Genomic DNA, 15071 nt, shown 5'->3' with positions numbered 1-15071 from the left:
TAAACAATTAAGAAAACTCGAATAATATTTCGTTTAGTGACATTCAAAATTTTTTAAAACAATTTACTGGAAATAGTCATCCAGCATCTGATATGTATCTTTAAAATATATTCATCCTGGAAAAAAGCTTCTAACACGATTCAATTTATAGCAATTAATAATAATAATATGGCATTGAGATAATATTACTACGTATGGAGGAGACACCACGAACAAAATCTGTGCGCCATTTTTTTGCTCTAACTAAGTTTTAAAAATTATTATTTAGTTAGGTACTTAACGATGAAAGTTATTCCTTTGCACTTTTCCGTATTATTTGTATTATTTGTGCAATATCGTAACACACACGAAGGCATGTTTGATGCGTTTCACTTTAAAACCATTAAAAAATACCGCTCAACATACGTCACATGACGTATGTTGAGTGGAACATAAGTGATGTAGGCGGTGTCGTCTCCTATTAATATTATCTCAATGTAATATGGCAGTTATTCTAATATGAGTTTTTTAAATTTTTAATTTTACAATATCAGAATCTCAAATGTATAACTTCTAAAAATTGCCTATAAGCTTCGCTATTTCTGCCACTTTGATGACTGCTTCTACTACCAAAAACCTTTGAAATACTGCTTCAATAACTCACAGCGACTCACACACACTCACACTCAAACATACATGCAAAAACTCACTTATAAGCGACTTCTTCCTTCCTCTTCCTCTCCTCCTGGTCCACATGGTCCAGGGCCCCACTCGTCGTACTCCTGGTGACGGACGTGGTCATGGGCCCGTCGTACTTCATGTCGAGGTTGGAGCAATCCCTAACCATGGAGATACGGGACTCTCTCGCTTCGATGGGCGGCATTTTGGGGATCTCCCGCTGTATTGTGCCGCTTTTGATGTGCCAGTAATAGGGGCCGTCGTTGTCTGGAATATGTGATATAAATATAATTAATAGAAATATCCATTGTGATTTGTGATGATAAGTTTATAGCATAAGTTTTCAAACTCAAACTCAAACATTTATTTATTCAATTAGACTTCTTCTAGAAGCACTTTTGAAATTGTTTTATTGCTTTAATTATGTATACTTTGTATAAGTCGTATTATATAAGAGAATATTTTTTTACCTGAAAAACGTTCATAAAAACTTGCGTGATTAATATTCAGATTTAACTATTTGAGTACCTTTATGTAATAATATTTATTTTTTAATGTTTGGTAACATAAGTATATTGAATAATAACATCTTCTTATTTAATAATAGTTCCTACGTTTTCTTAGAATTTTCCCTTAATTTTATAACCATCTAAATTTTAATTTTGAATCTAGTACATATTGCACACTAAGCATTTGTTATAATAATAAAATACCAAAGATAGATTCAGCTTTTAACGTAAGTACTTCTAAACATTATATCATGACCAAACCCTGAAAAATACATATAACATAATAGTGTATCAAGAAATTTACTAAAATGTTTGTTTACCTTCATGTTTCTCCCATCCAGGTGGCAGCACCTCTTTCTTGGGCCTCAACTTGACCGGTATAGCGTACAGATCGTCGTTGGGGCCCTCCGCCGAGTGGGGCACGGGGCCCGAGCTCCCGTGACACTTCTCTGAGGCCTCACGGTCCGCCCTTTCCTTCTCGGGAGGAGGGGAGTCCTCCCCCCCATTTTGCGGCGGCGTGATTAGGCCGCTTTTTTCACTGTAATAGTTAATTTGATATGAAATGTATAATTTTTGTTAGTTTGTTGTTCAAAGACTTGAATGGTGAAAACTGAAAGGATTTTGAAGTAACATTCGTAGACACGTAATCATTTATTTGTATCATGTATAGCGGTAGTTTTTTTTACAAACTGTATTTTATTTTATTTAAATTATAATAAATACAGTTAGTAAAAACTACCTGCTAGTAGGTATTAAATAGCTATTAGCACAAAAATAAAACTACTTAATAAAGTTATGTTCGTAGAAACGTAAGCGTAGAAACGCTGGAAGATTTCTACATCAAGGTACGGATTCGATTCCAGCTCAAGCCAAAAAATAACTCTTCTGTGCCTGATTAAAACTATTTTATTCACATTCATTCAATTTATATTCCATTGCTTAAAAAATGACTTCAAACATTTCATTGAAATTTCACAAAATTAAAAGATATCTTCCAGATCTCACAACAAAGAAACTTAAAAAGCAATACTTAGTAACAATACGAATTCTAGAAACATGTATACAATATCTAGGTCACTCACTTTACTTTGCCAACCGGCGAAGATGCCTCATCTTCAACTCTGCAACAAAGGAAAAACCATTATAACTTTATATCTGTATAAAAATGTGTTTTAATCCTAATTTAAAAATGTATCACTGCTTACACGACAATAATAAAGCTGTGCTTATAAATTTTAATATTATTGTAAACGGGAATGTTTTTATTGATATAGATGGATGTTTGTTACCCCTTCATACAAAAACTACTAACCAGAACAGAATGAAAATTTAGAACACAGATAGATTGTCTGTATAACACATCGTGCCTAAAATATTATTGATTTATGAATGGATGTTTGTTTAATCGTTCAAACAAAACCAGCTAACCAAAACTGGATGCAATTTGGCAGCGAGATAGATTAAAGCCTAAACACATTGACAATTCATGTCGAAAATATCATCATTGAAATGATAGTTTACAAAACCAACGTAATAATATACTTACAAATACTATTCTTCAACTAAATTGAAAACAGTTCAAATTAACTTAACTCTTAATAAACACAATAGAAGGTATGTATCCTCTTTAAAAAATGTATATTTAAAACCACAGTATTACAATATATTCCTATATTGTAATACTGTGTTTAAAACCATTAAAAAACGTTTTTCATTAATGAGTCTCACGGGCATCAAAAGTTATCCAACCGTATGCATGCAGTCGACTGGAAGGGCCTTGGTCACTATATCGTAACAAAAATAAGACGATGGTGTATTGTTTTCATGTTGTAATCGATATTAAATTATTGAGCGTGTTAATGATGTTGTCTTTATTTTTTTGCCTTGGCTAATGTGTCTATCTGTATTATTATATTATGAGTTGTGGCTAATCAAAGAACATTTATCTCTACAGTCAAACCAAACCATAATATGGTTTTGTTTAAAAATAACATCAACTATTACGCAAAGGACGCTTGCTAATTCTCTAAGTTATTGAAAGCAAAGTTTTCGACTTTATTTTTTGATTGTCGTCAATATTTTCGATATTTCTCTTATTGGTATCCTATTATGTTGAAGAATAGAATTATATTTTGAAATAAATTTCAATCACAATTCAACTCAAAATTTACCAAATTCACAATCAATAAATACAGCAACATTTAAATTTGCATACTTCAAAATCACAAAAATTCCACCTTTAAATTATAAGTGAAAATATCATGTACAAGCACCCTTAGCAGTAACAATAAGCATAAAGCAGTGTACTCACTAACGACTGCTCTCAGTGCAAATGAGATTGCATTTTAACTCAGTAGTGTGCATTAATCTTCGTACATTTCCCTTTAAATTTAAATTGCGGGTATTTTTCATTTATTGCTTTCACTCGACTACGTAGGTTTAAGGGCTATGATTATAGGTAAGTAGGGCATGTAGATTGCAGGTTTCGGTCTAATTCCTAAATGATGTTTATTTGGAAAACATGGCCGTTGTTATTTATTATCGTTAAATGTAACCTCCTCCCATTTTTTGGAACTTAGGTAATTTTTAAGCAATTTGTGCGGCTTCCATTCAAAAGTAAAGTCTCGTGCCTTTACGGTACGAGAGACCTGATGGGCGGATCACAAATTTATTTTAATATTTTATTTTAAATTTCAAATCATCTTATCCTGATCGATTTTACTTTAAGAGTGAGTACAAAAACAGACCGAATTTTATCAGGAGCATCAAGGAATCATTGTATTTCTACCATGCTTTAACATTTTAATATCCAACTCAATACTCACACAACCACAGTACCATACACATGCAAACACATACTCTAATAAAACCTTTACCAAGCGGTAATTCACACAAATCGCGCTAAAAAAGAACTCAACCAAAATGACCGTACTAACACGAAGTTAGGCACTTAACAGTCTCTCACCAAACTTGCCGACCGTCGAAGGCTTGTAAATTAACCACGAATCTGCTTTACGACCAATCTACGAGTTAATGGGGCTTATTTCGATTTTATGTCCCTTGCCCGCTTTGTTACGAATATTCTCTCGTCTAAAAACACTGTTTTAGGTGTTTCATTGGGTATATTCTTCATGCACATTTAGTTAATTTCGATGATGGAATATCAATGATCGTATTTAAAAAAATAATAATCCTTGGAAATCAGTGAGTATATAGACGATTGATTGAATATCAATTTCATTTGATGATAACTATAATTGCGTAGGTTTACTAAAGAACAGATTCAGAATTAGAAATTTTATTAGGTGTGTTGATATTGGTTTAATTAATATTATCAATCCTTAATACCATATTAAGGCAATTGTCAAATATAATTCTAATGTTATCCTGTTTCTTCAAAATAACAATCAACATTCAACAAATTTTATTTAAACCCATTAAACCCACAATCTTTGTAATTATTCACAAGTATACACGAAAATTCTCTATTGGATAGTTTCACTTGCTTCGTAAAATAACAGAATACCACAACAAATACAATTTTGCCGGTTACAAAATAATTACCAACGAGACCTAAAATTCGAACAACTGACGCGAATCATCAATAGCACTCGAAATGCACATCACAATTGGGTTGGAACTGAACTCAATTCTAAAAAGCGTTTAAACTACACGGAATGAAAGGCTTTTCGTGTCAAGACATCCTTAGAGCCTCTTCTACTTCGACGTGTCAAGTGCACCTACCATTGTCAGTAAATTCCCTTTTCTCTAGCGCTTTCGAATTATGGTAACGTGAAACTAGACATAAAATTTCTTTATCAAGAACCAATTCTTTTATTAGAAACTTTCTAGAAGGAAACATGACAAAATCGTTTTCGGCATCCCACAGGGTAGCACTTTGAGTACGCATCTCTTCTTTATTTATAACGATAATCGTTTTCAGAAACGAATACAAACAGTTGCTTTAAACCTCGTATCGTACATAATACAACGATTTGGACTACAACGTTTTATTGCTCACAATCTGAGTAAGCAATCTTTATGTTCTGTATTGTAGCATAAATCGTCTAAATACATTAAACATCCAATCTAAAAACATTGCACTATTTTATGTTACAAAAGGAGACACAGAGTTCTATACGTATCTCCGTCGGGAATCGGGGGACCGTTTATATCCAGCTCGCATGCGAACATTGGACTACTTTGAATTTTAAAATGCTCCTCAAACAGTACGTCCGCCAGATGTTAGCCGAAACTTAGGAGTTCCAGCTATAACGTTGTCGCTGCGAAAAATGTTTTCGGGGCTTTGTTTGAAACACAATTTCGTGTGAAATTTAAATCCGACGAAACTTATGAAATACCGCGATGGTGATTTAAAATTATCCTGGCACAGTTGGATTATTTTATTGCATGATATAAGTAACAATAGAAATATAATATCCTTAAAACCTACGCAAAGACAGGTGATAAAAGAAGTGTCAAAGATTCAATCTAATTCTAATTTATCTTAAAAATAAAATGGAATCAATATTAAACTGAAACTATTGAAACACAAACTAAAATATAACCCACTCTGTTAGTTTCCATCATCAAAACAGCAGCGTGTACTCGAAATAGATTTTATCGACACCGCTGGATATAATAAATGTTTAGATCGTCGATACGCGAATATAGATCGTGATGATTGCCGGTTAGTAACCCGTGTACACATGTACGCGTGTACAATGTACGTGTACATAGATTAACGTAGTTGTTTTGAACGCAAAAAGATCAATATGACCCATGTTTTTCACTAGCTACCTGGACTAAGCTAAACAAATTTTATGTTATGGGTAAAGGCAGGGTAAGGTATTTCGGTAGTGGTTTCAATGGAAAACTTATTTGTTGTTTTAGTCTATTAACTAGTCTCTTATATTTTGTTTTTGTAGTTTATTCTGTGTACCAAAATTTTAACTACCTATATCCTTTTAGCTATTCTGGTATGATTTTGGAACAAGCACGCAATTTATAATTTTGGAAGGATGTTATTACAGTAAAATTAATACATAAATATTATCTCAGGATAAGAAAATCGATTAAAATTAACGTGACATCAACAACATGCCGAATTTACCCTATTTTTGGCACTTTATCTCTGGTCTCTACCAAAAGGCAATCAATCATCACGGCATCACTGGATGATTCTTTAGATTACATTAATCATACTAAATCTCTTCTTATATTCCATGTTTTCGAGCTATACCTTCTTCTTCATCGAATATTTCCTTATTTTTATATCTGTGGATGATTCTGCATCTGTATTCATCAAGACAATGCAAGTATCACAGGGATTATTGTCACGTTCCTGTTTCAATTCCGAAGCGTCCCTTGCAGTTCGTGTAATTGCATTGAATTTTGCTATTGCTCCGAATTTACAATTTTTCTTATAAATTCGGATTATTTAGTGTCATGAGACGTTCACGATTATTTCATATTTTAATTGACCCGAGAAGCTTTTATGCTATTTATTAAATTTAAAATTATCATCAAAAAACTAAGAATTTATATTTTTATTTTATTTCATGAAGCCTACCTAACTATTCTATAATACTCACAAATAAAGGTATATTATGATAATACTTGATTACTAGAAAAACCCGCATAGTTCCTGTTCCTATAGAATTTCCGGGATAAAAAGTAGCCTTATTCTGATCTTCAGCTACCTAAATTTCATTGTAATCGGTTCAGTAGTATTTTCGTGAAAGAACAACAAACATTCATCCATCCATCCTCACAAACTTTCGCATTTATAATATTAGTAGGATAAAATGCGCATTTCTTCTCCATATACAGTAGTACCTAAGTTTTCGCATTTTAGTGGAGGATACGTCATTAATAAGTGTAAAAATAAATCATACAACCATAAATTACCAGTGAAAACACAAAACCGGGTTCAAATTCGCTTGACGCATTACTAAAGTATCTGAAACCCCATCTATAAGTTTCCTGAACAAAATTTATTCTTTTGTTTACTTCAGAGCGCTTGTGAAACTGAGAACATTTTAAAGGAAAGTTTTATGAGTGCCAACAGAAAATTAGGATATAGATAAAAGTATTTCTCTTTTACAATTTGAACGTGAGAATATAAGATTTCTACATGGACTTGATAAGAATTATCTATACTAATATTATAAAGCTGAAGAGTTTGTTTGTTTGTTTGAACGCGCTAATCTCAGGAACCACTTTTCCGATTTGAAAAATTATTTCGGTGTTAGATAGCCCATTTATCGAGGAAGGCTATAGGCTATCATCGAGCTAAGACCAATAGGAGTGGAGCACTGCGGGTAAAACCGCAGGGCACAGCTAGTATTTGGAATTTAGATATAGGTAAAGCATATAAATACCTAATTGTGATAGATCACAACGCATGACAAATAATGACAAGTGATAACTGCGTTAAAAACAACCGACTTCAAACTTGCACTTGCAACATTTACAAATACAGACAAAAATGCTCATAAAATAAAAACTGCTGGGCCTATCCGAATAAAATTTTTATGGGACCAATTCGACACCATCCCGCATCGAACAAAAAAAGAATCACGTAAATCGATTCAGAAACCTCGGAGTAATCGGTGTACATACATAAAAAAAAAAAAACATACCGGCCGAATTGATAACCTCCTCCTTTTTTTTGAAGTCGGTTAAAAATTATTATTTAATAATATCAAAGCAGTTTTATGAGTCCATTGTTTAAGATAATATTATATCAAAATATTGAAATATCAGGTTAATTCATTCCCAATTCAATACAAAATACTTACGATATTCTGTATTCACTCGGGACTCTTTTAAAACTGGGTAAATAGTGTACAGATTGCACTCGTAATTCCCAAAAGAATGGATGAATGGAAACCACTAAGCGGTCACCCAATAAAAGATTTACTTCTCTTAAAATAGTACAGATCATTTATCAATCACTAAATACGGGCTTTAATAAATAGCTTCCCGGTTGAAGATTTGTAAACAATTACTTAAGAGCCTGTCAAAGGATTTTTGCTGTCTTCTTTTGTTTTTATAATTGCAGTTGTAATTGTTTTCCACTTTTTCCATGTTACTTCTAAACTTAATTGAGATTTTAATTAGTTTTAATTTTTAGTAGTTATACATGTTTGTAACCAGTGTGTTCTGTTTATCTAATTTATCAGTTAAAATGTCGGAAATTTTCAACAAATAGTATTTTCAAATATCTGTGAGAATTATCTGCAAGTGCTGAAACCAGCCCTTAGTTTTTTTTTTAATTTGAATTTTTTAAAACAAATAAATAAAAGTGTCTACACAATTTAATAACAATCATTACTAGGTACAAACTCTACTACATAATTACTACAAACCAAAACTTCTATACGAATATTAAAAACTGACGTAAAATTTCATTAAAACTTGCGGGTAGATTTAAAAGCTCGTATGAAGCATGAACACGCTCGAACTATGAAGTACTACAGCGAAATATGAATTTATGGCATTTTCCTCATTTTAATTGGAGTTTATTCAGTATTTGAGTAGCGAAATGCAATTTTTCATCCACATTTAATAAGTGTTCTATAATGTTGCTTAAGAAGAGGTTAAAATTGAATGGTTAATCTTTTGCGATATTATATTTCAGATTTTGATATTTTTTGCATCATAAATATATTAAATTTTATATATTGAAGTGAAGTGAAGTCCCATGTCCCCTAGAGGGGTAAGGGGCAGATGCATTATACATCTGTTTCACTGATCGATTTTCTTTAGGGACAAGTAGGTGATCAGCCTTCTGTGTCCTGCCAGACCGAGAAATTTTTTAATTGAAGTGAAACTTCTTTATCGGGCTTGGAAAAAATTTAGTGTGACATTTTTTCGTTACGCGTGACATTTTTCCGTTACACGCCATCTTTTTCTTATCCCTACCACGCGTGATTCAACATAATATTTCTGTAAAGTTGCATATAGTAAATTATTTTTTGAAAAATAAGGTCATAAAGAAGTTTCACTTCTTACGTGTGTACACTAGTACACGCACACATTTTTTTTTTTAATTAAGCTTGTTTATTAATTCCTTTTTAGTTTTTACTATAAGAATTGTTACCAATTTCGATACTTATGAGTTATTACTACTAAAGTAAGTTCTCTAGTTGAATAGTTGTTTCTTGTTCATAGAAAAATTAGAATAAGGCTATTAGGATTAGATTTAGGGTCCCTTCATTTATCCACATCTTACAAGACAGTGTTATCAAAAAATGGATAAAAGATTGATGTTCGAAGAATAATGTTATAAAATATAAATGTCCGGGATATTCATACATTACATTACATAATTTACTTACAAAATTGATACATGTATTCTAAGCATGTATTTATTAAATCATCCAGGTATTGTACAAAATTAGAATTCTACGTGACTATAATAACAGTAGCTAGCAATTAAAAATATTTAGAAAAAAATAAATAATTATATATTGGATATAATGAGCACAATTTTTCAAAATTCGAAACATATTTGCAATTATAACAAATACACAAAATACAAAGTTTAAATATCGAAATGTCTCTACAAATATTTGTGGCTACGAAAACTATTTTCCTGTATCGCGTACTATCGCTAAGCGGATTTATCGCGACGTAAAATGTTCATTTTACAACGCAGCGCTTTGCGCGCGTTGCAACGGATGGCATAAGTTATAAACTATATGCGATAAGTGAAAGCGAATAATATTTTACGGTAGATGCTTGCAAATATTGTAATAATATTGAAAACCTGATTTATTTTTTATTTTATTAGTCATTTCTACTAATATTGCTTTATTGGATTTAATTTTAGTTTTTGGACTTAGGCAAATAACTGAGTGATAACAAACATAAAAGCTTTCAATAAAATTGTACAGCTATTAAGAAAAATAACATTTAATATAAGACTAAACATAGACATAGACAATAAATGTTTTAATATTTCACGCAAATCTATTAGAGTCATGCACTAAGAAAACAAGCAGCTTTTGCAGCAACTTTACCATTTAAATTTAATTACAAATAAGCACTCAAATCCTTAACTTAGCAATCAATATAATCTAGAGTATTCCTCTAACTTAGCTCCCAGGTGAGAACTAGTTAGTCATCAAGTTACATCAAGTTACTGGGAAACAAGAAGCTCCAAGCAAGTGAAGTTCAACTTAATGCGGCTTATTGCATCCCGATACCCCACGTATCGTATTACATAGTTGTAATCAAGAACGTCTAACGTGCTGCGGATTTTAAATTAACTTAGTTGTTTAGACTTAAGAATTATCGCTGAAAACTACTAGGAAGATCAAGTTACGGGTACGATAAATATTTTAAAACGTTAATGAATTTGGTTTATTAATCTACCCGTTAGTAAAATGAAATATAAATAGTCTTTATTTTCCGTTTCAAAAAATATGTATATGTATATAGGTACCTATTAACAAACGCATACAAAAAATTGTACAAATGAACAAACATATTATCGTGAAATTAATTTTCCAAATCAATTATTAATTATGATGTAAAAAATTAATAAATACAAATGTACAAATGTGTTTTTGTGACACACTTCCACATAACTAAGACTATCTCTATAGTTAACTCCTATTAAAGACACGAATATAATTAATTAAAGTACTCTATCTTAAGATAAAGTTACTTCTTCAATATTGAAATCACCATCACTACACAATTCAAACTGCCTGTAAACCTCGCTTAAATACCAACACAAACAATATACTAAACCCAGTTTAAAATCTAAAAATGTTCATCACTCTTTCAACTCCTAAATAATATAATTAAGTTAGTACTAAAACGCTAATTCCATTAACTTGTACCACACAAGCATTATGTTCCGCAGACGTGCCTTACTACGGGCGCTACGGATGTGTGGGGCCATGAAACGGACAACTTAATATTAGTTTATCGAACGTTTAAAATTGTGTTGTTAGATTATGTGAAGCGATGTTTGTGGTATGTTTAGCTAGAATTAGAAATTAAAATAGTGAAGTAAAAATATTATTTTATAAATTGTAAATAAATGATTTAACTTTACGATAACACTATATTATTTAACTATGTAACACTAAATAAGCAAAAATATACGAAGACATTAAATAATTTACCTTAAAAACCTAGACAGGTATAAAAATAGTAAGCTCGGTAGTCTTTGGTAGGTATAATATTCTAGATTTCTAGTTATACACATTTTGATTCTAGAATTACAAAGTATGATTTTATATTGCTCAATTTATTGTCTGACCATGTTCTTTTAATATATTTTTATTAAAAATTTTAAAAGGAAACGCATTCATTTACAATTAATTTTTGGTCAACACGCAAACTAACATCAACCACAATAAATTAATTTTATTAGAAATTAATCAAAAAATTATTACAACTAAATGCAATTCCGAATAAAAAAGTACTAATCGTCACATGAAAACGAAATAAATAAATATATTATGAACAACTACAGTTTAAAAAGACTAGCAAATTCAATTACGCAATAATTAAAAAAACATTTCGCACAAATCGACATAAAAATCCAGTTACATAAATAAACGAACGCACAAATCCGTAGAAAAATCGAGAAATCGTTACGAGCGTGTCGTGGCCGGCCCGCGGTGCATCGCCGATCGATGCAGTGCGACTGCGCCGTCCGCAGGTCACTGAACCCGGTGACGTAACGTGTTGGTATTTGGCTAGTGCTTGGCCCATGTGGGGTATGGGGCATATTGTTGGGACGGTTTCATATCTTTTATATTTGGTGGTTACAATATTTGTGCAGAACCCGTTGACGTAACGTATTGGTATTTGGCTTGGCCCCGGTGGGGCATGGGGCATATATGGTTGGTGGTTAAATGGCGCTGTTTAATAAACAGTCTAGGCTGTGACATGTTATACATTTAGTGGTTGTAATATTTGTGCAATTGTCCCAGGTGGGGCATGGGACGGTATGAAAATCAGGTGGATTATTGGCGTTATAATGGCTAGGCTCTTATTAAAACTGAAGCTGAGATTTTGCAAAAGTATTATGATATATTTAGAAATTATAATATTTTATAGTTGTCCCCCGTGGGTCATGGGGCATATCGTTGAGGCGGTTAAACTGCGTCGTTTAATAAAGATTCGTCGATTAAAATAATGGCTGATTGAGATTTTCGAAAATTAGCGGATTGCATCGTTGGGGCAAGGGACGGTGTGGGTATTGCATATTGATACCGTGTATAAGTCGCGACATTATGACCATTGACCATATTATGTAATTTAATAGAAATCCAAATGGAATTCTATTAAATGGAATTCTATAAAAAAAAAATCAGAGGCTTCAGGTAGATCTTTATTGTTTGTTTCTATAAACGACTACACTAATTCTTACTGTCAAATGACTCTTTTTTTTTATTCCGGAATGGAAATCGCATGTATTTCTTAGGTCATATTATAACATCAACACAACTTAATAACCCAGTAATTTCCATTTGACATAATATTCCTCTCATGACAGTATTTTTAACTGTTTAAAATTATTACCGGACAGTAATGTAAACGGGCTTCTAGCTGTACTTTTAATTGCGTCATCTTAAAGCGGATAATAATACACGAGCCATTAATTATCGATTTCAATGACAACTATATGCCTAGACGATCTATTTCGAACTAGCCTTCCTCCCACGGCATCGATCGTTTTCACGTTATGGAGCTAAAATTATTCTCCAGACAAGGTGGTAAGAAATTAATTTCAAAGAATATTATTAGATAAAAATGTGTGCGTGTACTAGTGTACTCACGTAAAAAGTGAAACTTCTTTATGACCTTATTTAAAAAAAAATAATTTACTATATGCAACTTTAGAGAAATACGTCGAATCACGCGTGGTAGGGACAAGAAAAAGATGGCGCGTAACGGAAAAATGTCACGCATAACGAAAAAATGTTACACTAAATTTTTTTCCAACCCCGATAAAGAAGTTTCACTTCAATAAGGGATAGTTGACAAATTTCAATAATATATTATTATATTGACATCTTGAGATTTTCATTTCCAGATAAATAATTTCATGTGACATCCCAACTTTAACTAATGGCTTAAGTTAGACTATAATTGATATGCAAATCTACACTGCAGTCTGCAGTTTCTAATTTCATCTAGATCCGATCTGCTATTTTTGCTTTTGCTAGGTAGTCTACCTAGCAAAAGTAACAAACATCCATTATCACTATAGCTTGCCGTTATCATTGCCTTTACCCCGTGATATTAATTTGATTTTATTCTCACTACTTAAGCTGTGCACCGCAAATTTACATTTATTTATTAATATTAGTTTAGATATCTATAACACAAAACATCCAATTTGCTTCGCTTAAGTTCACCCATGACAGCAACTTTTAGAAGAATTTCATACTAATAGAGTCATATTTATTTGTATATGGTCTGAGCCCTGACCTTATCACAAACCGTTTGTCATAGGTCACAGTGAATCAGACGCTTGGCATGGAGAGCGGGTAATTTCGCTGTGTATCATGATATATGTCATTTTATAGGTTTCGAGACTTAATATATTGTTGGTACAGTATTTGTATGGTGTAGTAGTGCCTTGGCAGTTACTGGGTTGAAATACTGGAGTTATAACTAACTATATTATTATTATGAATGCAAAAAATCGCTCTGTTACGTTTTCATGTCTAAGCCAGAGCGCTGGTTTGAAAACCCACGGTCGAACAAGCTACTGTTTTTACAATTATCAATCAACAAATAGGGCATGAAAGATTTTTTCTCGTGATTTAGCCCGGTACAACTGCGGTGACAGTATAAGTTCTGTACCAACTCTTTTCATATTTTCCAGAACTATCTCTTATTCCTGCTGTCAATTCTTACTTCCATTCTTTATTACGCCTGAAATACATTTGCAAATGCTCGTACGGCGCGGTTATTGTTTACCATCCATACCATTATTAAAAATTGTTGTCTGTAAAGTCGGTTTACTGACGATAGTTGAACGTGACAACGTCCGAATGTGCTTCTTTGTCGCTCGTTCTGCGCTCTCGCTTGCACTTCAAGCCTTACATGGAACGCCTCAAAGCGAGGTAACGCCGCATGAGTCATGATTTTTCGTGCGTGCAACCGGCTCTATCGAATTATAAGACGTTGTCACGTCAAAACATTACCTGGCAAAGATTGCTATAACAATAACGCCTTTTGTGCAAATTTTATTTCTAGTATTTATTTACTTTGTACAAGATCTACTTTGTATATTGAAGAATTATCAATAAGTAAATAGTCTGGCAAACTCACCTCCTATTATCAAGATATGCGTCGTACTCGTCCATGCTCTTGTCGTCGTGCATGCTGTACAGTTCGCTGTATATCGCGGACTCGAAGCGAGACCGGTCCAAGTGGTAGTTGGGGTTCTCGTACGAGAGCAGACCATTCTCTGTGGAAGATAGGAGCTGTTAGTTATAAGTTATTGGTTATGCGAAGGGTGGGTAAATTTATGGTAGCTGGGAGTACTGCTGCTGTTTGTTGGTAAAGGTTGGGTAAATGATTTAAGATATTGAAGGTAGCTGGATTGAGGCTACTGCTCTATGTTGGGAAGGTAGAGGAAAGTTTTAAAGAAGTTGATTCATCATTTTAATGGTTGTCTTGATATAACAAACCAATATTTGATTACCATTATTTATTTAAGCCAACCTATACGCGGTACCGTAATTTGCACACCAAAAACTATAAAACGTGGTAGTTATTCTATTTATTAGGCTCATTTAGTCAATAAAAAAACGCAATGCTTCATTTACGAGTCTTCTACATTGAAGCAATCAATACCAAGACACTTAAAGCTCAATAGCCATAGCCTCCCGTCTCGATTACATGTCCCATCCTAATCCC

General features: G+C 32.7%; 1 protein-coding gene across 9 annotated transcripts in view; it reads right to left on the bottom strand.

Annotated features, from left to right (window-relative positions):
- Window positions 1-15071, bottom strand: part of LOC149897021 (protein Fe65 homolog) — a 53546-nt gene that overhangs the window by 11551 nt on the left and 26924 nt on the right. For all 9 annotated transcript variants that reach the window (XM_090116621.1, XM_090116615.1, XM_090116613.1 and 6 more), the window contains 4 exons: window positions 14481-14619; window positions 2249-2287; window positions 1487-1704; window positions 690-924 (listed from right to left, as the gene is read on the bottom strand). In XM_090116621.1, the coding sequence (XP_089972747.1) occupies window positions 690-924; window positions 1487-1704; window positions 2249-2287; window positions 14481-14533 (545 nt within the window). In that variant the 5' untranslated portion in view covers window positions 14534-14619. The remainder of the gene's footprint in view (window positions 1-689; window positions 925-1486; window positions 1705-2248; window positions 2288-14480; window positions 14620-15071) is intronic.

Source organism: Colias eurytheme, chromosome 26 (genome assembly GCF_061535395.1).
Source record: "Colias eurytheme isolate Ceu_HAF_F1 chromosome 26, ilColEury1 Martin Lab GWU primary, whole genome shotgun sequence".
Classification (NCBI taxonomy): domain Eukaryota; kingdom Metazoa; phylum Arthropoda; class Insecta; order Lepidoptera; family Pieridae; genus Colias; species Colias eurytheme.
Note: the sequence above shows the minus strand (reverse complement) of the source record. Positions and strands in the feature narration are given on the sequence as shown.